This window comes from Salvelinus fontinalis, unplaced genomic scaffold (genome assembly GCF_029448725.1).
Source record: "Salvelinus fontinalis isolate EN_2023a unplaced genomic scaffold, ASM2944872v1 scaffold_0701, whole genome shotgun sequence".
Taxonomy (NCBI): Eukaryota; Metazoa; Chordata; class Actinopteri; order Salmoniformes; family Salmonidae; genus Salvelinus; species Salvelinus fontinalis.
The window spans coordinates 20,752-41,124 of NW_026600910.1; the positions used below are offsets into that span (position 1 = coordinate 20,752).

Sequence of the window (20,373 nt, forward strand, 5' to 3'; positions counted from 1 at the left end):
CGTCCAAGTGAAACTGATTATTGGCCCAGTCATGTGCATCAACATAGCAACAGCCTATTGGTTCAACAGCGTGAAATGAGTCATCACGTCAGAGCCATATTGAACAGACCCCTAACAGGGTCCCACCTGCTCTGGCTACTCAGCTTCAATGCATAGCCCTGGAGTATCTTAAATTCTTTGACATTCACTCGTTTGAAGGACTTGCTATTTCGAGAGTGATACTGTATTAGTGAAACATTTTCCTATAAATGTAAGCCTTCTGCTCCACATATTCAGCACCTAGGCCTAGTGATATCTTGACATCTTCATTGAAAAAAATGCTATTGCTAGAAATTCTTCTAATAAATAATTGTATGGACAACTAGTAGAAACGTATAGAAAATGTCGATTTCCAGCTTTGTATTTGACAAATATGACACTGTTTCAATGCCGTTTTTCTCCCTTTCTCTGGTTCGCAATGCGCGTGCGCTCTGCATCCATCTGTGTACCACACATCGAGGAATTTGTAAGCTTAAATAAAGATGCTCAACGTATCGGCTCCGTGGTGCCTTCGAATCGGCGAAACTGATTTATCCTGAAAGGAAAACAGAAGAGCAGAACTCAATATAGGATTTTAACAAACCTTTCCACAACCCATTAAAGTCATAGTGTATCATAAATCAATTCCAGCTATGGAATTGAAGAAATCAATTTCCGATACCGAGCGCTCATTGAAGAGCTACGGCTCTGTATCCGAAACGGAATGGACAAAAGACAAAGGTGAGCGTCATTCATTGCAAAGTAACGTTTTGGCCTGTTATAATGGTTGTTGCTCTGTGCAGAATAAAGCATGTGGTTTCTGATAGGGGGTGTTGCGTTACAAAACATCACCCGTTAATTGCAATGAGTCCGTGCGTCTTTATTGTTTCCTGAATGTCATTCCCAGTGCCTTGAAAATGGACTGGAGACATCTCCATGCATGTGCTTTGCTTTCAATGCATTTTGGAGGTGCATTTGACCAGTTATTCACTGATAATAACCATATCATTACTATTTGAGAAGGTCTTTCTCATTTACAATAGCTTACCCACTGTATTAACAGTATATATTACAATAGCACAAAGGAGAGGAGCACCGAAATGTATACACGTATGTAATGCCCCATTTCTACTAGCCTATTTCCATAACACTAAAGAAGGACTGAAATATGCACAGCTCTTCGCTTTCAGCTGACTGTACATTCCAAAGTTGTCTGACTGGGTCTTTGGCCTAATATATTGAACAGCACCCCTTCCAGTCGATGGATGCAGCAGGGTAGAACAAGCTAGAAGCCTACCTGCTGGGCTGTGAGTGTGTGAGTCAATACCAGCATTACCAGCACTGATACCAGCAAGAAAGATGATATAAACAAACTGTAGAGACAGGCAAGAGATTTTCATCCTCCTCCTTTTCATCCTTTTTTATCAGTAAGATATCAATGCATTATGAAAGGTCTTTCGAAGGAAGATACATTTTAAGATAAATGTTTCAATAATGTTGTTTATATGACATGCCATGTTCATTGTTCTTAATTTTACTGGTATCTATTTGTGATATTATGTGTAGGCTAGGCCAGTGCCACGAAGCTGTCATCAGAACAGTATGATATATGTCTAATAATACAGACATAAAAAGGGTCATGGGGGATAAACAGAGGTCAGAGGTGAGAGGTCAGAGGTCAGGAATGCAGTCATAACAAGAGGTCATATTGTGTGCTTTATGTAACCAGATCCAGAGCAGAGAATCCTGTCATGAGTCAGCCTCACACACCTACGGGGTTTAAGTTCAATATTCACTTGAATTAAACCGGTAGTTATGTTTCACTGTTTATTTTGTGTAGGGCTGTCTGTGTGACATCTGTATAGGCCTAATTGCAATTATGACTGTTTATCTGCATTCAGATGCTCACAATTTCTTCCTGTGCTATTTGACCATAACAACCTGAAACAAACTTTCAACAGAAATCAGCCCATTGGATCTTGGAATAATATATTCTTTGAGTGTCCTCTTCGTTAATTCCATTGTTAGAATAGGAATGAAAAGGAGAGACGAGAGGAGAGTGGGGTGCAGAAAGTCTGAGATTAATTCTTCAGCTCATGAATATGAATAGAAGAAGACTGCATCTATTTTTAGAGATAGACTCTCTGTCCCCATTCTCCTTCCCCATCTCCTTCCCCACCCCCCCACACACACACCTATTCATCATTCATCATTCCTTTCCCCTGTTTCCTCCTTGTGTATTACAACTTTCAACTTCCATCTGTGTTGGGAGACGCATAGCTGGATACTAAAACACAGTGGGGAACATTACAATGAACACAGTACTTCTGGGCCCTGTTCATTAGGAGGAAAGCAGACTGAAACAGGGAGGGGCTACCAGACTTTGTACAATAAGAAAAGCTCATGTTCGTTTTCCATTACAAAACCTTTTTTTTAAATCCATTGCATGCCCTAATGAACATAGCCCTGAAGTGGCTGCTACGCAGATAATATTCACATGACAGATCTGCTTCTCCTCATCAAGCAGACATCTGTCCACCCTCCTCCTTTTGTCAAGGCTCTCATTATGCTGATCAGTTGATTGATAAACAGATGTTCAGGGTATTGATTAGGCAGTTTGTTTTAATGCAATTAGTTTGATTACATTGGGTTAATAACTAGCTTGGCTCTGCCAGTGATGACAGTGAAGCTACATTGATAGGGAAGCCTGGTATTTCTTCTAATAGTCACTGTGGGGACTGGGGAGGATCAAATGATGCTGTTACTGTATAGATTTAGAGCTGGATTCAATCCGTATCGCAGAAGATCTGCATTAAAATGTCAAGGTATTTTCCGATTGAGCCGGTATATACAGTGTTTACCACAAACGCGGGAACATTGCCTTTAAATTTCAGCTATAAGGCGGGTCTTCCGTGATACTTCAGCGATTATTATTATTTGGGATTTTGCTTTTCGGTGCAGTTCTGTCTGTAGGCCATACTGTGTCTGTTTTCCTGTAGTAGGTTTAGCATGATTCTTACTTTGTCTTTCAATGGTGCCTTCCATGCTGCCCACACTAGCATACCACGAAGAATGCATGCCCAACACATTGCTGTATACTAATTGGAATGGTGCTGTGTATGTTGGAACAGAGCCTCAGTCTTCCATACTTATTAACATTTACCATGTAGCCAGGAGTTTATCTGAACACCCCCATGAGTAATATCTTTCTCCTCTCTAATCCTGCTGATGGCTGAATGTGGACTACTGAGTACGGGAGTGTGTGCTGACTGAGTATGTACTGCGTTAAGAGAACTTCCTCACTTTAGATCCTTTGTGTGTTATTCATTACAGACCTGGCTCTCTGCCATCATAATGGGCCAGTCAGGATTTAGTGTGGCTCGGTCCTATTGACAGTCAGCAGCAAATTGTGTGTGTGTGTGTCTTTGTGTGAGGTAGAAAGAGTAGCGAGGGAGAGAAAGGTAGGAAGAGGAGGGGCGAGAGGGAGAGGGAGAGAACGATAGAGAGAGCAGTGAGGGGTAGAGAAACAGAGAGAGAAACCACTTGGTATGAATCCTCCACAGTTTACCACACTGTGTTATTGACTGCAGAGACAACTATGTCGGTATCAGCGTTGTTTTCATGCTGCGGTTACCACAGCAGGGAAAACACTGGGCCGCTACTTTTCATTCAAGGACTCGACGTCAAGCTAAGCATCTCATCAGCTCATCAGTCTCATCCGCTATGAACAGTCACAGGATGCAATTTCGCTTCTTGTTACATTTGTCTTAGACAAAAACAGTCACTCAAATGAATGTCAAAATCTCACCCAGGCAAAGATAAACAATAGAGAGACAAAATTGAGGTGACATCATTTTTCGTTAGTTAATTCCAAGATTTGGAACGCCACTACTTTCCCTTTTGTCGATGGTCTTTAAGAGTCCTGCCTCCACATTAGCACCGTGTAAAGGTCTCTGGATGGATCGCATTACCAGTAGTTGGTTGAGGAGTCACAGAACAGTCAGTTCACCATTCTGGTCTCGTAGCCTGTCTCTCCATAGAGAAAATCTGTCTGGAAGGCCTGTCTCCCAGCAGTACTGTACAGTCCGTCCTAACCCTGAGTGAAATATTCACTTCCTGCCTAGTGGGGGATGGGAGGCTGTAGTTTACAATGGATGTCCAAGGTGTGACATTAGAGGATAGGTGGTTGCCCCCTAGGCCTATGCCACAGGAGGTTGGTGGAACCTTAATTGGGGAGGACGGGCTCGTGCTAATGACTGGAGCGGAATTAGTGGAATGGTAACAAATAGATCAAACACATGGATTCCAGATGTTTAATGCCATTCCATTTCCGTCGTTCCGGCTGTCATTACGAGCCGTTCTCCCTTCAGCAGCCTCCTGTGACCTATGCACTCTTTCTGACAATGGTAGCGTGATGATTATTCTGTTGCTTAGTGCTATTGACTGCAATATGCGTTTATCAATCGCCCCCAGTTTGCTTTCTTTCTGACATAGGTTACACATTGGAGAAGACTAGGATTATTGTTAGTAGTGTGTTCAGTTGACATTTGGATTGCGATGATCATTTAGTTGCTTATGCTGGCTTCACGGGCTCGTGGAAAATGGGTGTAACGGTCCTGACCTGTTTTATGTTGTTTTTGTATGTGTTTATGGTCAGGGCGTGTGTTTTGGGTGGGCAGTCTATGTTTTCTGTTTCTATGTTGGTTTTGGGTTGCCTGGTATGGCTCTTAATTAGAGGCAGGTGGTTTGCGTTTTCCTCTAATTAAGAGTCATATTTAGGTAGGGTGTTCTCACTGTTTGTTTGTGGGTGATTGTCTTCCGTATCTGTGTTATGTCTTGCACCATACGGGACTGTTCGGTTGTTCGTTTCGTTTCGATGTAGTCTGTTTCCTGTCCGTAAGTGTTACGTTTAGTTATGTAAGTTTATGTTCAGGTTTCGTCTACGTCGTTTTCTTGTTTTGTATTTTTGAAAGTGTTTTGTTTTTTCGTGTTGCCATCGTCGTGTTAAATAAAAGATGGCTTATTTCCCTAATGCTGCATTTTGGTCTGATGATCCTTCTCTCCTCTCCTCGTCCGAGGATGAGGAGAGCGACAGCACTTACAGAATCACCCACCACGCTAGGACCAAGCGGCAAGGGAAAACTCAACGGAGTAAGGAACAGGGCAACAAGGACTCCTGGACTTGGGAGGAAATATTGGACGGGAGAGGTCCATGGGCACAGCCGGGAGAGTATCGCCGTCCCAAAGCTGAGCTGGAGGCACTGAGGAGAGTAGAGGCTACTGGAGAGAGGAACCGGAGTTATGTGGGAACGCGTCTGGCACGGAAGCCCAAAAAGCCCGTAAGTAACACCCAAAAATTTCTTGGGGGGGGGGGGGGCTAAGAGGTAGTGGGCCAAGGGCAGGTAGGAGACCTGTGCCCACTTCCCAGGCTTACCGTGGAGAGCGGGAGTACGGGCAGGCGCCGTGTTACGCAGTAGAGCGCACGGTGTCTCCTGTACGAGTGCATAGCCCAGTGCGGGTTATTCCACCTCCCCGCACTGGCAGGGCTAGATTGGGTATTGAGCCAGGTGTCATGAGGCCGGCTCAACGCGTCTGGTCTCCAGTGCGTCTCCTCGGGCCGGCATACATGGCACCTGCCTTACGCATGGTTTCCCCGGTTCGCCTACATAGGCCGGTGCGGGTTATTCCACCTCCCCGCACTGGTCGGGTGACCGGGAGCATTCAACCAGGTAGGGTTGGGCAGGCTCAATGCTCAAGAGTGCCAGTACGCCTCCACGGTCCGGTATTTCCAGCGCCACCTCCCCGCCCCAGCCTAGTACCTACAGTGCCTACACTACGCACTAGGCTACCAGTGCGTCTCCTGAGCCCAGTTCCTCCTCCACGCACTCTCTCTGTAGTGCGTGTATCCAGTTCGGTGCCTCCAGTTCCGGCACCACGCACAAAGCCTCCTGTGCGTCTCCAAAGCCCTGTACACACTGTATCTTCTCCCCCTACTAATCCTGATGTGCTTGTCCTCAGCCCGGTGTCACCAGTGCCGATACCTCGCATCAGTTATAGAGTGGGCTTTGAGAGTACAGTGTGCCCTGTTCCTGCTCCCCGCACTAGTAGGAAGGTGCTTATCCTTAGCCCGGTGCCTCCAGTTCCGGCACCACGCACCAGGTCTACAGTGCGCCGTATCCGGCCAGAGCCATCCGTCTCACCAGCGCCATCTGAGCCATCCGTCTCCCCAGCGCCATCTGAGCCATCCGTCTCCTCAGCGCCATCTGAGCCATCCGTCTCCCCAGCGCCGTCTGAGCCATCCGTCTGCAATGAGCCTGCAAAGCCGCCCGTCTGCCATGAGCCTGCTAAGCCGCCCGTCTGCCATGAGCCTACAGAACCGTCTGCCAGACAGGAGCCGCTAGAGCCGTCTGCCAGACAGGAGCCGCTAGAGCCGCACGCCAGACAGGAGCCGCTAGAGCCGCACGCCAGACAGGAGCCGCCAGAGCCGCCCGCCAGACAGGATCTGCCAGAGCCGCCCGCCAGACAGGATCTGCCAGAGCCGCCAACCAGACAGGATCTGCCAGAGCCGCCAACCAGACAGGATCTGCCAGAGCCGCCAACCAGACAGGATCTGCCAGAGCCGCCAGCGAGCCATGAGCAGCCAGAGCCGTCAGAGAGCCATGAGCGTCGAGAGCCGTCAGCCTGCCATGAGCGTCGAGAGCCGTCAGCCTGCCATGAGCGTCGAGAGCCGTCAGCCTGCCATGAGCGTCGAGAGCCGTCAGCCTGCCATGAGCGTCGAGAGCCGTCAGCCTGCCATGAGCGTCGAGAGCCGTCAGCCTGCCATGAGCGTCGAGAGCCGTCAGCCTGCCATGAGCGTCGAGAGCCGTCAGCCTGCCATGAGCGTCGAGAGCCGTCAGCCAGCCATGAGCGTCAAGAGCCGTTCAGTCAGGATCTGCCTGAGTATATCAGCCGGGACCTGCCCCTTGTCCCGGTGCTGCCCCTTGTCCCGGTGCTCCCCCTTGTCCCGGTGCTGCCCCTTGTCCCGGTGCTGCCCCTTATCCCGGTGCTGCCCCTTATCCCGGTGCTGCCCCTTATCCCGGTGCTGCCCCTTGTCCCGGTGCTGCCCCTTATCCCGGTGCTGCCCCTTATCCCGGTGCTGCCCCTTGTCCCGGTGCTGCCCCTTGTCCCGGTGCTGCCCCTTGTCCCGGTGCTGCCCCTTGTCCCGGTGCTGCCCCTTGTCCCGGTGCTGCCCCTTGTCCCGGTGCTGCCCCTTGTCCCGGTGCTGGCCGTTCATTTAGGGGATGTTAGTTTTAGGGTGGTCATTGGGAGGGGTAGACAGAAGCGGGGAGTGACTATGGTGGTGTGGGGACAGCGTCCAGAGCCTGAGCCACCACCGTGGTCAACTGCCCACCCAGACCCTCCCCTGGACTTTGTGCTGGTGCGCCCGGCGTTCGCACCTTGAGGGGGGGGTTCTGTAACGGTCCTGACCTGTTTTATGTTGTTTTTGTATGTGTTTATGGTCAGGGCGTGTGTTTTGGGTGGGCAGTCTATGTTTTCTGTTTCTATGTTGGTTTTGGGTTGCCTGGTATGGCTCTTAATTAGAGGCAGGTGGTTTGCGTTTTCCTCTAATTAAGAGTAATATTTAGGTAGGGTGTTCTCACTGTTTGTTTGTGGGTGATTGTCTTCCGTATCTGTGTTATGTCTTGCACCATACGGGACTGTTCGGTTGTTCGTTTCGTTTCGATGTAGTCTGTTTCCTGTCCGTAAGTGTTACGTTTAGTTATGTAAGTTTATGTTCAGGTTTCGTCTACGTCGTTTTCTTGTTTTGTATTTTTGAAAGTGTTTTGTTTTTTCGTGTTGCCATCGTCGTGTTAAATAAAAGATGGCTTATTTCCCTAATGCTGCATTTTGGTCTGATGATCCTTCTCTCCTCTCCTCGTCCGAGGATGAGGAGAGCGACAGCCCTTACAATGGGAAGTCGTAAGTCTGACATGATTGTGTTGAAGTGATGTTGAAGTCGGAACAATTATTTAACCAATAAGATTTTAGCTAGCTAACATTGCTAATAATACAGTTAGTTAGCTTGTTTAACATTGACAATATGGTGAAACTAACTACATTCTCCATATTGATAAGGTTGTAATTGTCAAAAGCAGGTTTGTTGCCATCTTTTGGTTCAAAAGGTGAAAGGTTGTGGTGAAACCCCGGTTCAGGGTGTATTAGTCCAATTGGTGAAGAGTTACTCCAGGTCATTGATCTATGTCAGTACCAGTATCAGATTTCTCTCATCTCTTTGGCTTGAGGCCCTTCTCACCGTCTGCATCCCAATGACTCCTTCCATTATGTATTCCTATGCTCTTGATTCAGCGAGCATCACACCAGAGTGCCTGAGCATCTGGCATCGAATTTAAGGTGGTCAGCTACTTCTTTCTTAGTCATCAGCCATTTCACTAGAACCTTCTATTCCTTTTAAGTGGGTACTGTGAGACAAAATGACACATACCGTAGCTATCATCTGGACCTGTCTAGGATGGCCAAGAAGCACTTTGACAGTGTGTGAGTGAGTCAGGTTTTTTGCTTTGAAGACAAGACTTGAAGACGACAGCTCAAAAGCAACTCCGTGCTTTTCATTTAGTCAAGAGTGACATTCCTGGTGTCACTTACATTTCAGATCATTTACTATGCGTATCTTGTCCCTTGACTTACTCGAGCGTCACATTCATAATTAGGACGTTGAATAGAGCAGGGAGTAGTGTTGTATTATTGTAAAATAAATCTGCCAAACAACCTTGGGCATTGTACTGGATAAAGGGAGGGGAATAATATGCAAGGCTAGACAGTAATGCAGTAATGCTTGGCAGGACCAAGTCCATTGTGATTCCATGTACTGTTCTTTAAGTCAGAGGAAGGAGGGAATAGGTCTCCTCTTCAGACTATTTGATGGTGGCAACAATAGAATAGGCCCTTTGGTTCTGAAGTCCAGAAGTCAGTATTGTATTGGTATTTTATGAATGATCTATTGAAATATTTAAGACCGAAATATTTAAATCTCTCTCTCTCCCTCCCTCCCTCCTGCAACTTCTCCCGATGTGTTAGAATGATGTAACTCACAATAGTGTTAAAACACAAAGTTCCCTCTCTCCCTCCAGATGAGTCAGATGTGTCCATGGCAGAGAGCATCATGTCTCCAGATGAGATTGAAGTGGAGATGGCTCGCATCCAGCGCCTCAGAGAGGTGCTAGTAAGGAGGGAGTCTGAACTGCGCTTTATGTGAGTACTGTACAGAGACCATCAACACCACCATAAAATAATTACAGACTGCGGCTTTAATCAATCAATCAATCAAATGTATTTGTAAAGCCCTTCTTACATCAGCTGATGTCACAAAGTGCTGTACAGAAACCCAGCCTAAAACCCCAAACAGCAAGCAATGCAGGTGTAGAAGCACGGTGGCTAGGAAAAACTCCCTAGAATGGCTAGAACCTAGGAAGAAACCTAGAGAGGAACCAGGTTATGAGGGATGGCCAGTCCTCTTCTGGCTGTGCTGGGTTGAGATTATAACAGAACATGGCCAAAATGGTCAAATGTTCATAGATGACCAGCAGGGTCAAATAATAATAATCACAGTGGTTGTAGAGGGTGCAACAGGTCAGCACCTCAGGAGTAAATGTCAGTTGGCCGATCATTCAAAGTATCTCCACCGCTCCTGCTGTCTCTAGAGAGTTGAAAACAGCAGGTCTGGGACAGGTAGCATGTCCGGTGAACAGGTCAGGGTTCCATAGCCACAGGCAGAACAGTTGAAACTGGAGCAGCAGCACGACCAGGTGGACTGGGGACAGCAAGGAGCCATCAGGCCAGGTAGTCCTGAAGCATGGTCCTAGGCCTCAGGTCCTCAGAGAGAAAGAAAGAAAGAAAGAGAGAGAGAGAGAGAGAGAAAAAAAAATAGAGGGAGAATAAGAGAGCATACTTAAATTCCCACAGGACACTGGATAAGACAGGAGAAATATTCCAGATTTAACAGACTGACCCTAGCCCCCCGACACAAACTATTGCAGCATAAATACTGTAGGCTGAGACAGGAGGGGAAGGGAGACACGAAGACGTGTTGGATTTGAATAATATAGAAGCTCATTGAAATAGATACATCGAATTTTCATTTTCTTCCGAGAGTGGGTGAATGTATTATGTACAGTAAAGAGAGTACGTAGACTCTTTGGGACCCTTGAATATAATGACACCCATAGACATAAGCCTAATAGGTTTATACTGTGTATCCTGATAATACTGATATTATCCTGATGTAGATGTAGTAAAGCCGTATTTCTGACACTGTGAATAATCAGTTAACTTGATTGCCAGCCTGCTCCATGCCAGTACAGAGAGGAGTTGGCTAAAGCAGAAACAGAATGGCATCCATGCTATTACAGTGCCTTCAGAAAGTATTCACACTTTTTACACATCTTGTTGTGTTACAGCCTGAATGTAAAATGGATTACATTTGTCACTGGCCCACTCACAATACCCCCATAATGTCAAATTAAGAAAAAATGAAAAGCTGAAATATGTTCAACCCCTTTGTTATGCCAAGCCTACACAAGTTCAGCAGGTGAACAAGTCACATAATAAGTTGCATGGACTCACACTGTGTGCAATAATAGTGTTTAACATGACTTTTGAATAACTACCTTATCACTGTACCCCCCACACATACAGATAATTGTAAGGTACCTCAGTCGAGCACTTGAATTTCAAACACAGATTCAACCATAAACACCAGGGAGGTTTTCCAATGCCTCGCAAAGAATGGCACCTATTGGCAGAGGGGTAAAAATGAAAAAGCAGACATTGAATATCTCTTTGAGCATGGTGAAACTATTAATTACACGTTGAATGGTGTATCAATACACCCAGTCACTACAAAGATGCAGGCATCCTTCCTAATTCAGTTGCCAGAGAGGAAGGAAACCACTCAGGGATTTCACCATGACTTTAAAACAGTTCCAGAGATTAATGGCTGTGATAGGAGAAAACTGAGGATGGATCAACAACATTGTAGTTACTCCACAATACTAACCTAATTGAAAGAGTTAAAAGAAGGAGGCCTGTACAGAATAAAAATGTTCCAAAATATGCATCCTGTTTGCAACAAGGTACTGCAAAAAATGTGGCAAAACAATGAACTTTTTTCCTGAATACAGTGTTATGTTTGGGGCAAATCCAATACAACACATGACAGAGTACCACTCTCCATATTTTCAAGCATAGTGGTGGCTGCATCATGCTATGGGTATGCTTGTAATCGTTAAGGACTGGGGAGTTTTTCAGGACAAAAAATAAACTAAAATGAGCTAAGCACAGGCAACATATTAGTGGAAAACCTGGTTAACTCTGCTTTCCACCAGACACTGTGAGATGAATTGACCCTTCAGCAGGACAATAACCTAAAACACAAGGCCACTTTGACATTACAGAGTATTTTGTGTAGATTGATTTAAATCCCTGTTGATACCACTTTGTAACAACAAAATGTGGAAAAAGTGAAGGGGTGTGAATACTTTCCGAAGGCACTGCATATTCTCATTCATATCGTCTGTGACAATTCATTATACTTACATATAAAAATTATAATAAAAATAATGTATTGCATTTTTAAAGCGCTTTTCATTATACCGAATATTCTTAAAGTGCATAAAAAAATATAAAATAAAAATAGAAGGAAAAAAATGGACACGGCTAGACAGGGCAACTGACACAAAGAACCCAGCTGATGCTACAAGAGACAAGGAGCTAGGTCCTGGGGGCGTGGAGGAGCAGTCTATCACTTGACCTGAGGGTGCGGGTAGGGTTATGGAGGGAGAGCAGTTCTTTGCCATGAATACACTGGAAAGTCAGCAGAAGGGTTTTGAATTCAATCCGGAATGAGACAGCCAGTGCATAGATACCAGGATGGGGGTGATGTGATGGTGTTTCCTCACTCACATCAGGATCCTGGCAGTGCTGTTCTGGACATATCGGAGCTTCTGAGGACTCCTGTCAGGGATCCCGATGAAGAGAGTAATCTCCAGAGGAGATAAAGGCATGGATCAGCTTCCCTGCGTCAGACTGAGTGAGGGTGGGACGGAGTTTGGCAATGTTCTTGAGGTGATATAATGACACTTTACACAGTCGTCTGATGTGGCTGTCAAAGGTCAGGGAGGAATCAAGATCTACACAGTCGTCTGATGTGGCTGTCAAAGGTCAGGGAAGAATCAAGATCTACACAGTCGTCTGATGTGGCTGTCAAAGGTCAGGGAGGAATCAAGCTGTACAGGCAGATTGGAATCGTACGGGGAGAGAGGAGTGTTCTGTCCTGCAATGATGAGGTGTTAACGGTGAGTGCGGGACCTGGTGGGGGGTGCCAAGAAGTAGGTTTTTCTGATGTTCAGTTGAAGGAAGTTTTGCTTCATTCGTGCCCTTATCTGCTCACGGCAGGTGTCAGACGGGCACTTGCATCAGAGGGACATGGGGCCATTTTTAGATACAGCTGGGTGTCATCAGCATAGCAGTGCAATGTAATTCCATGCCGGCTGATGACACGACCGAGGGGGACCATGTACAGGACAAACAGGATGGGTCCAAGAACAGATCCTTGTGGGACACCACAATACTCATACTCAGTCCTATCTGAGAGGTAGGAGTGGAACCGGCTCAGAGCTGATCCAGACAGTCCGATGGTGTCCCGGGAGGCGTTCCAGGAGGATGGGGTGGTTGACAGTGTCAAACACTGCTCTCAAGTCCAGGACGATCAGGAGACAGGGGGAGCCTGCAGCCGCCATCAGCAGGTCGTTGGTGACCTTATTGGTCTTGTCACAGGGTCAGGTGACCAGATGATCAGAAGTTCATGCTTGATTTTCAGGGGATCTTGGACCACCATATTGTGTCGCTATTGAGTTATAAACATTAAGAAAATATACAGTGAAATATTTTGGTGTGATGGCAAATACAATCAATAGAAACTGGAAAGAGATCGGTGGGAAGCGTGGCTTCCTTAGCTTGGATGGCTTCATCAGTGAACAGTGATGCCAATACCTCCAGCTTTGTGTGACTCAGACACACACACACACACACATTCTGTAGCAGATGGAGTGGCAGAGTGCAAAGCCTGCTGGAAGCACCGTTGAGGTCTAGTGAGTGGGTAAACAACACAAGGCAGATAGGGGATAGTGAGGAGGAGAGAAAAATATGTTGAGGTTGAGAGACAGGAACAAGTGAGTGGGTGAGAATTTACAGGGGGTCGAAAGAGCAGACGGGGAAGAGGCTGAAGAATGGGAACAGGGGAGAAAGAGGGAACTACAGGAGGTGGAGAGAGATTAAGGTAGGTAGGGAGGATAGTAGGGAGGAAGGATGGAGGAAGAGGAGGAGGAGAGGGAGATGAAGAAGAGGGACAGGTAGAGAGTGGAGGAGGCAGAGAGGGAGAGGGGGAGGTGAGTGATGAAGGGAGAGAGGGATGGATGGAGGGAGGGAGTGAGAGGAGACTGAGGAGGAACAGAGAGAGAGAGATGGAGGGAGGAGGAGGAAGGAGAGGTGTTGGAAGCTGCTGGGTGAGTCATCAGTCTGTGATTTACAACAGAGCGACTTAAATCCCTGGTAGCTGTCACAGCGCTGCAGAGAGAGAGGTAGGGATGGATGGAGGGAGGGAAAGGAGGGGAGGGGAGGAGAGGAAGAGAGAGATGAATGGGAGGTGGAGGAGAGGGAGAGAGGGAGGGGGCAGAGAGGGGAAAGAGAGAAAGAGTGAAAGATGGAGCGAGGGAGTGATTCAGGGGAGGAGAGGGAAGGATGGAGGGATGGATGGGAAGAAGTGGAAAGAGGGAGAAGGAGAGATGGAGGGAGGGGAGGTGAAGAACAAGGGATGGAGGGAGGAAGGGAAGGAGAAGAGAGGGGGATGACATGACAGAGAGGTACCAGTAGGGTCCTCAGGGTGGGTCTTCAGGTCCAGAGGAACTGGTAGAGGAGTGATTCATTCAACACTTTTCATCTTCCCACACTCTTCCCTAAGGGGAGTGTAACTTTATATATTTTCCCCTATAGCTTTTATATGTGGATGTTTGCTTTATCTTTTATATTACTGTAAAACACTATTTTTATAAGATATCTGTCAGTATGACTGCACAGTGTGTTTATTATGTACTGGGCACTTTTATGTTAGGAAATGGATAGAGTGGATAGCGGGCCCCATACCTTTTCAAATCCTATCCCCTTTCCCCTAGCTCATAGATCTGGAATAACTAGATGAATGCAAATTATGTCAATAGGCCTCCAATAGCCAGGTCACTTGGAAGAACCAAAATGGAACAGGGCCATAGAGTCACACTGTGCTTTACCCTTCCTAACTGGAATAAATGTTGTTGTCTTTTCAAGGGCGGACGACATCCAGCTCTGCAAAGACATCATGAGTCTGAAACAGGAGCTGAGGAAGGTGGTAACTGTACCAGGTAACTAACAGCAACAAATAGAGACAATCACAATCACAACAGTTCCACTGCCCACAGCTATCCTACCAAATAACAGGCAGAAAAATGTACCGTATATCAACCATATATCTGAGGTACATATTTAAGCAACAAGGCACGGGGAGGTGTGGTATAAGGTCAATATACCACGGCTAGGGGCTGTTCTTAGGTGCGACTCAACATGGATTGCCTGGATACAGCCCTTAGCAGTTGTATATTGGCCATATACCACAAACACCCGAGGTGCCTTAATGCTGCTATAATAAGGATTGGACCCTTTTTTTCCATTTTCGCCTAAAATGACATACCCAAATCCAACTGCCTGTAGCTGAGGACCTGAAGCAAGGATATGCATATTCTTGATACCATTTGAAGGAAATACTTTGAAGTTTGTGTAAATATGAAATGAATGTAGGAAAATATAACACATTAGATCTTGCATCTTTGAAATGCAAGAGAAAGGCCAAAATGTAATATTCCAGGTTAGGCGACTTTTGAATTTGGCCACTAGATGGCAGTAGTGTATGTGCAAAGTTTTAGACTGATTCAATGAACCATTGCATTTCTGTTCAAATTGTTGTATCAAGACTGCCCAAATGTGCCTAATTGGTTTATTAATACATTTTCAAGTTCACAACTGTGCACTCTCCTCAAACAATAGCATGGTATTCTTTCCCTGTAATAGCTACTGTAAATTTGACAGTGCGGTTAGATTAACAAGAATTTAAGCTTTCTGGCCATATCCGATATGTCTATGTCCTGGGAAATGTTCTTGTTACTTACAACCTCATGCTAATCACATTAGCCTACGTTAGCTCAACCGTTCCTGCCGGGGGTTACACTGATCCTGTAGAGGTTAACAAGATTTTAATCTTTCTGCCCATATCAGAAATGTCCTGGGAAAGGTTTTTGTTACTTACAACGTCATGCTAATCACATTAGCTCAACCTCCCCGCGGGGGGGCACCAATCCCGTAGAGGTTAAACTGGTTGCCAACATCATTAGAGCAGTACAAATAAATGTTTTGTCATAACTGTGGTATACGGTCTGATATACCACGACTGTCAGCCAATCAGCATTCAGGGCTCGAACCACCCAGTTTATCAATAACCATATATCCAGGTAACTAACGGCAACACAGACTTCACAACACCTCCACTGGCTGCCCTCTCCTGTCCTATTGCCTTTCCTATCCTACCTGGCAACAGAATTTTTTTTTTACCATATAGTATTAACCATATATAGCTACAGCCAAGAAATCCACTTCACCGCCCTCCCCTGTCCTATTCTACCCGGCAACATAACAGGGAGAAAAATGAGCCATACTGTCTATCCCTCTAGGAAATAGAACAAGCATATCAGGATGTATCCTCAATGTACCCTTAGCTTAGCCAAATTGCTTATGCATGCTGTAGAGCGCGTGTCAAACTCATTCCACGGAGGGTCGAGTATCTGCGGGTTTTCGCTCCTCCCTTGTACTTAATTGATGAATTATGGTCACTGATTAGTTAGGAACTCCCCTCACCTGGTTGTCCAGGTCTGAATTGAAAGGAAAAACATTCCTGCTGTAGTGAGATAGACACACAAAAATAGGGTAGAGGAGAAAAACTGCTACTGTATGCAGCTACCTGCTGCTACATGGTGAGGTGATTTGTGGGTAGGTTCACTGCGGTAAAGTAGCCGCACAATTGATTGTAACTCTCAGACACATGGGAGAGTTATGAGGCGGGGAGGTTCTTCCCCTCAGGTAGTTTAGAGTAGGCACAGTCATAATGGCCACACAGGCGCACAAACACACGCACGCATAGCTAACCGTAATGGCTATATGAGCCAATGGTCCATTTCCTGAGACTGTGGCCAAAGATTATTTGAACGAATACTACTTTATTTATACTTTCCTCCACAAATGATGTTAGGTCGATTTGTGGCCACGGCTGACAGCAGATGGAGTCAAATAGCCACTACAACTTCACAACTCTACAACGTCACAGTCTAGAGTTAGCTGTCTAGCCTGGACCCAGACAGCACAAACAGATCTGGTACCAGGCTAGTTTCTCCTTTTATTTGTGAACTTGACAGAGTGACTGGATCTGGATTAGTGATAATCTGGAATCGCAACAAACAAGAACAATGGAATGAATTGTTCATTCGAGCATATATTAAGCCTACATACAGTACAGATGCCATACTGCTTACATAGAAGCTAAATCCAGTACATTATGCATGATATTCATTGAGATTTAGAACACCATTCACACATTCCAAATCAAATCTAATTCCTCACACCATTGAGTCATAATATACCATACACTATGTATTAATATGTATGTGACCCAACAAGCTCTGTTATTACCTCAGTACAGACAAAGGCCCTAGCACCTTTGCTGCTTTTCCTTTTCCATTTGACATTCCAATTTCTGCATTCGTCTATACGTTCCGGGAACACTGTGACTCCAAGGAATGGCTGTACGGATCCAGTTCTATCCCGGTGGGAGAGAAAGAGCTGAGACTGCACTCCTCTCCTGCCTGGTGCCTCAGCTTTCCCACCTACTATTACTACTGTCAACAACACTGCACACTGTTCTCCATCTATTGCAGTATGTGTATGTGTGTGTGTGTGTGTGTGTCTAGGTCTATCACTGGGTCCCACAAGGGTGCGTGCTCAGCCCTCTCCTGTACTTCCTGTTCCCCCATGACTGAGCGGCCATGCACGCCTCCAACTCAATCATCAAGTTTGCAGACAACACAACAGTAGTAGGCTTGATTACCAACGATGACGAGACAGCCTAAAGGGAGGAGGTGAGAGCACTCAGAGTGTGGTGCCAGGAAAACAACCTCTCACTCAACATCAATAAAACAAAGGAGATGATTGTGGACTTCAGGAACCAGCAGAGAGAGCACCCCCTTATCCACATCAACGGGACAGTAGTGGAGAAGATGGAAAGTTTTAAGTTCCTCGGCTTACACATGACGAACAAACTGAAATGGTCCACCCTCACAGACAGTGTGGTGAAGAAGGCGCAGCAGCGCCTCTTCAACCTCAAGAGGCTGAAGAAATGTTGTTTGTCACCTAAAACCCTCACAAACTCTTACAGGTGCACAATTGAGAGCATCCTGTCAGGCTGTAACTGAATCTGCACCGCCCTCAATCGCAAGGGTATCCAGAGGGTGGTGCGGTCTGCACAACGCATCACCGGGGGTAAACTACCTGCCCTTCAGGACACCTACAGCACCTGATGTCACAGGAAGGCCAAAAAGATCATCAAGGATAACAACCACCCGAGTCACTGACTGTTCACCCCGCTATCATCCAGAAGGCGAGGTCATTACAGGTGCAACAAAGCTGGGACCAAGACACTGAAAAACAGCTTCTATCTCAAGGCCATCAGACTGTTAAACAGCCAAAACTGACACAGAGAGGCTGCTGCCTACATACAGACTCAAATCATTAGCCACTTTAATAAATGGATCACTAGTCACTTTAACAATGTCACCTTAATAAGGTTTACATATCTTACATTACTCATCTCATATGTATATACTGTATTTTATACCATCCATTGCATCTTGCCTATACCGCTCGGCCATTGCTCATCCATATATTTATATGTACATATTCTTATTCCATCCCTTTACATTTGTGTGTATAAGGTAGTTGTTGTGAAATTGTTAGAATACTCGTTAGATATTACTGCACTGCCGGAACTAGAAGCACAAGCATCTCGCTACACTTGCAGTAACATCTGCTAACCATGTGTATGTGACCAATACATTTGATATGATTTCAGTGTGAAGGTCAGGGGAATAAAGTCAAAATCCTTTCCAGAGAATTGGATACAGAGTTTATGAATATACGACTGCTTATGCAAATGAACCCATTGGGCTCTGGTCAAAGGTAATGTCCTGTGTCGGGCATAGGGTAACATTTGAGATTAATTCCATTAATATACGACTGCTTATGCAAATTCCCCCATTCAGACAGGACATTGCATCATTGAACTGCATTTGCATATTTTGTCTCCCGATTAGTTCTCATGAATTAAACACGAGGAGGACTATTTAAGAATCTAAATATCTAGGACTCTATTCAATCCGCATCGCAGAAGTTCAGCTTTACAGCATGATTGAAATTTAAAGGCAATGTCCCACTTTAGCAGAGACTGCATTCAGGGTATCACTGCATATGTCGACTCAACTGGACATGACCTTTACATTTCGATCACTTGAGCTTTACAGATTGAATAGGGTCCCTACTGTTTGTGATGTGAATCACTATTTGATAGCATGCGCTGCCTTCCCAAGAAGTTTCCTCTTCCCCTGTAGCTCAGTATCTAACAAATGTTGTATCAGTTGAGAAATGTATTTAATATAAGATAAAAATTGTTTTTAGTTTGATATAAAACATAATCTTTCAAATCTAACCCCCTCTCTACCTCCCTTCCTCTATCCCCTTCCCCCTCTACCTCCCTTCCTCTATCCCCTTCCCCCTCTACCTCCCTTCCTCTATCCCCTTCCCTCTCTACCTCCCTTCCTCTATCCCCTTCCCTCTCTACCTCCCTTCCTCTATCCCCTTCCCTCTCTACCTCCCTTCCTCTATCCCCTTCTCCCTCTACCTCCCTTCCTCTATCCCCTTCCCTCTCTACCTCCCTTCCTCTATCCCCTTCCCTCTCTACCTCCCTTCCTCTATCCCCTTCTCCCTCTACCTCCCTTCCTCTATCCCCTTCCCTCTCTACCTCCCTTCCTCTATCCCCTTCCCCCTCTACCTCCCTTCCTCTATCCCCTTCCCTCTCTACCTCCCTTCCTCTATCCCCTTCCCTCTCTACCTCCCTTCCTCTATCCCCTTCCCCCTCTACCTCCCTTCCTCTATCCCCTTCCCCCTCTACCTCCCTTCCTCTATCCCCTTCCCTCTCTACCTCCCTTCCTCTATCCCCTTCCCTCTCTACCTCCCTTCCTCTATCCCCTTCCCCCTCTATCCCCTTCCCTCTCTACCTCTCTACCTCCCTTCCTCTATCCCCTTCCCTCTCTACCTCCCTTCCTCTATCCCCTTCCCCCTCTACCTCCCTTCCTATATCCCCTTCCCTCTCTACCTCCCTTCCTCTATCCCCTTCCCTCTCTACCTCCCTTCCTCTATCCCCTTCCCTCTCTACCTCCCTTTCTATATCCCCTTCCCTCTCTCCCTCTCTTCTTCCTCCAGAGAGAGAGAAGACCAAGAAACAGAGACAGTGGGAGGAGGAGTTGATCCTGAAAATCCATAAACTGGTGCAGAAGAGGGATTTCCTAGTGGACGATGCAGAGGTGGAGAGATTAAGGTAGAACTGTGGTCCGAGGGAGATGGAGGGAGGGAAGTGGAGAGAGGGAGGTGGAGGAAGGGAGGTGGAGAGAGAGAGGGAGGTGGAGAGAGGGAGGGAGGGAGATGGAGAGAGGGAGGGAGATGGAGAGAGGGAGGGAGGTGGAGAGAGGGAGGTGGAGGGAGGGAGGTTGAGAAAGGGAGGGAGGGAGAGGGAGGGAGGGAGGGAGGGAGGTGGAGAGAGGGAGGGAGGTGGAAGGAGGGAGGGAGGGAGATGGAGAGAGGGAGAGGGAGGGAGGGTGGAGAGAGGGAGATGGAGGGAGGGAAGTGGAGAGAGGGAGGTGGAGGGAGGGAGCTGGAAAGAGGGAGAGAGGGAGATGGAGAGAGAGGGAGGGAGGGAGGTAGAGAGAGGGAGGTGGAGGGAGGGAGGGAGGTGGAGGGATAGAGCTGGAGAGAGAGAGGGAGGGAGGGAGGGAGGGAGGGAGGGAGAGGAGAGAGAGGGAGGGAGGGAGGGAGATGGAGAGAGGGAGGGAGGGAGGGAGATGGAGAGAGGGAGAGGGAGGGAGCTGGAGAGTGGGAGGGAGGGAGGGAGATGGGGAG

At 46.6% G+C, this 20,373-nt stretch overlaps 1 protein-coding gene across 1 annotated transcript; it reads left to right on the forward strand.

The window, feature by feature from the left end:
* The first annotated feature begins 158 nt into the window (after positions 1-158).
* Positions 159-19,835, forward strand: LOC129847089 (bMERB domain-containing protein 1-like). The gene is made up of 4 exons (XM_055914880.1): positions 159-759; positions 9,147-9,267; positions 14,395-14,468; positions 19,681-19,835. The coding sequence occupies exons 1-4, from the start codon at positions 672-674 to the stop codon at positions 19,797-19,799; spliced, it is 402 nt and encodes a 133-aa protein (XP_055770855.1). The 5' UTR covers positions 159-671; the 3' UTR covers positions 19,800-19,835.
* The last annotated feature ends 538 nt before the right edge of the window (positions 19,836-20,373 follow it).

Excerpts from the sequence above, each read along its gene's own strand:
- LOC129847089 (XM_055914880.1), top strand. The coding sequence starts at position 672 with ATGGAATTGAAGAAATCAATTTCCGATACCGAGCGCTCATTGAAGAGC. Across the intron at positions 9,268-14,394 it reads GAGTCTGAACTGCGCTTTAT|GGCGGACGACATCCAGCTCT; the intron begins GTGAGTACTGTA and ends TGTCTTTTCAAG. Across the intron at positions 14,469-19,680 it reads GAAGGTGGTAACTGTACCAG|AGAGAGAGAAGACCAAGAAA; the intron begins GTAACTAACAGC and ends TTCTTCCTCCAG.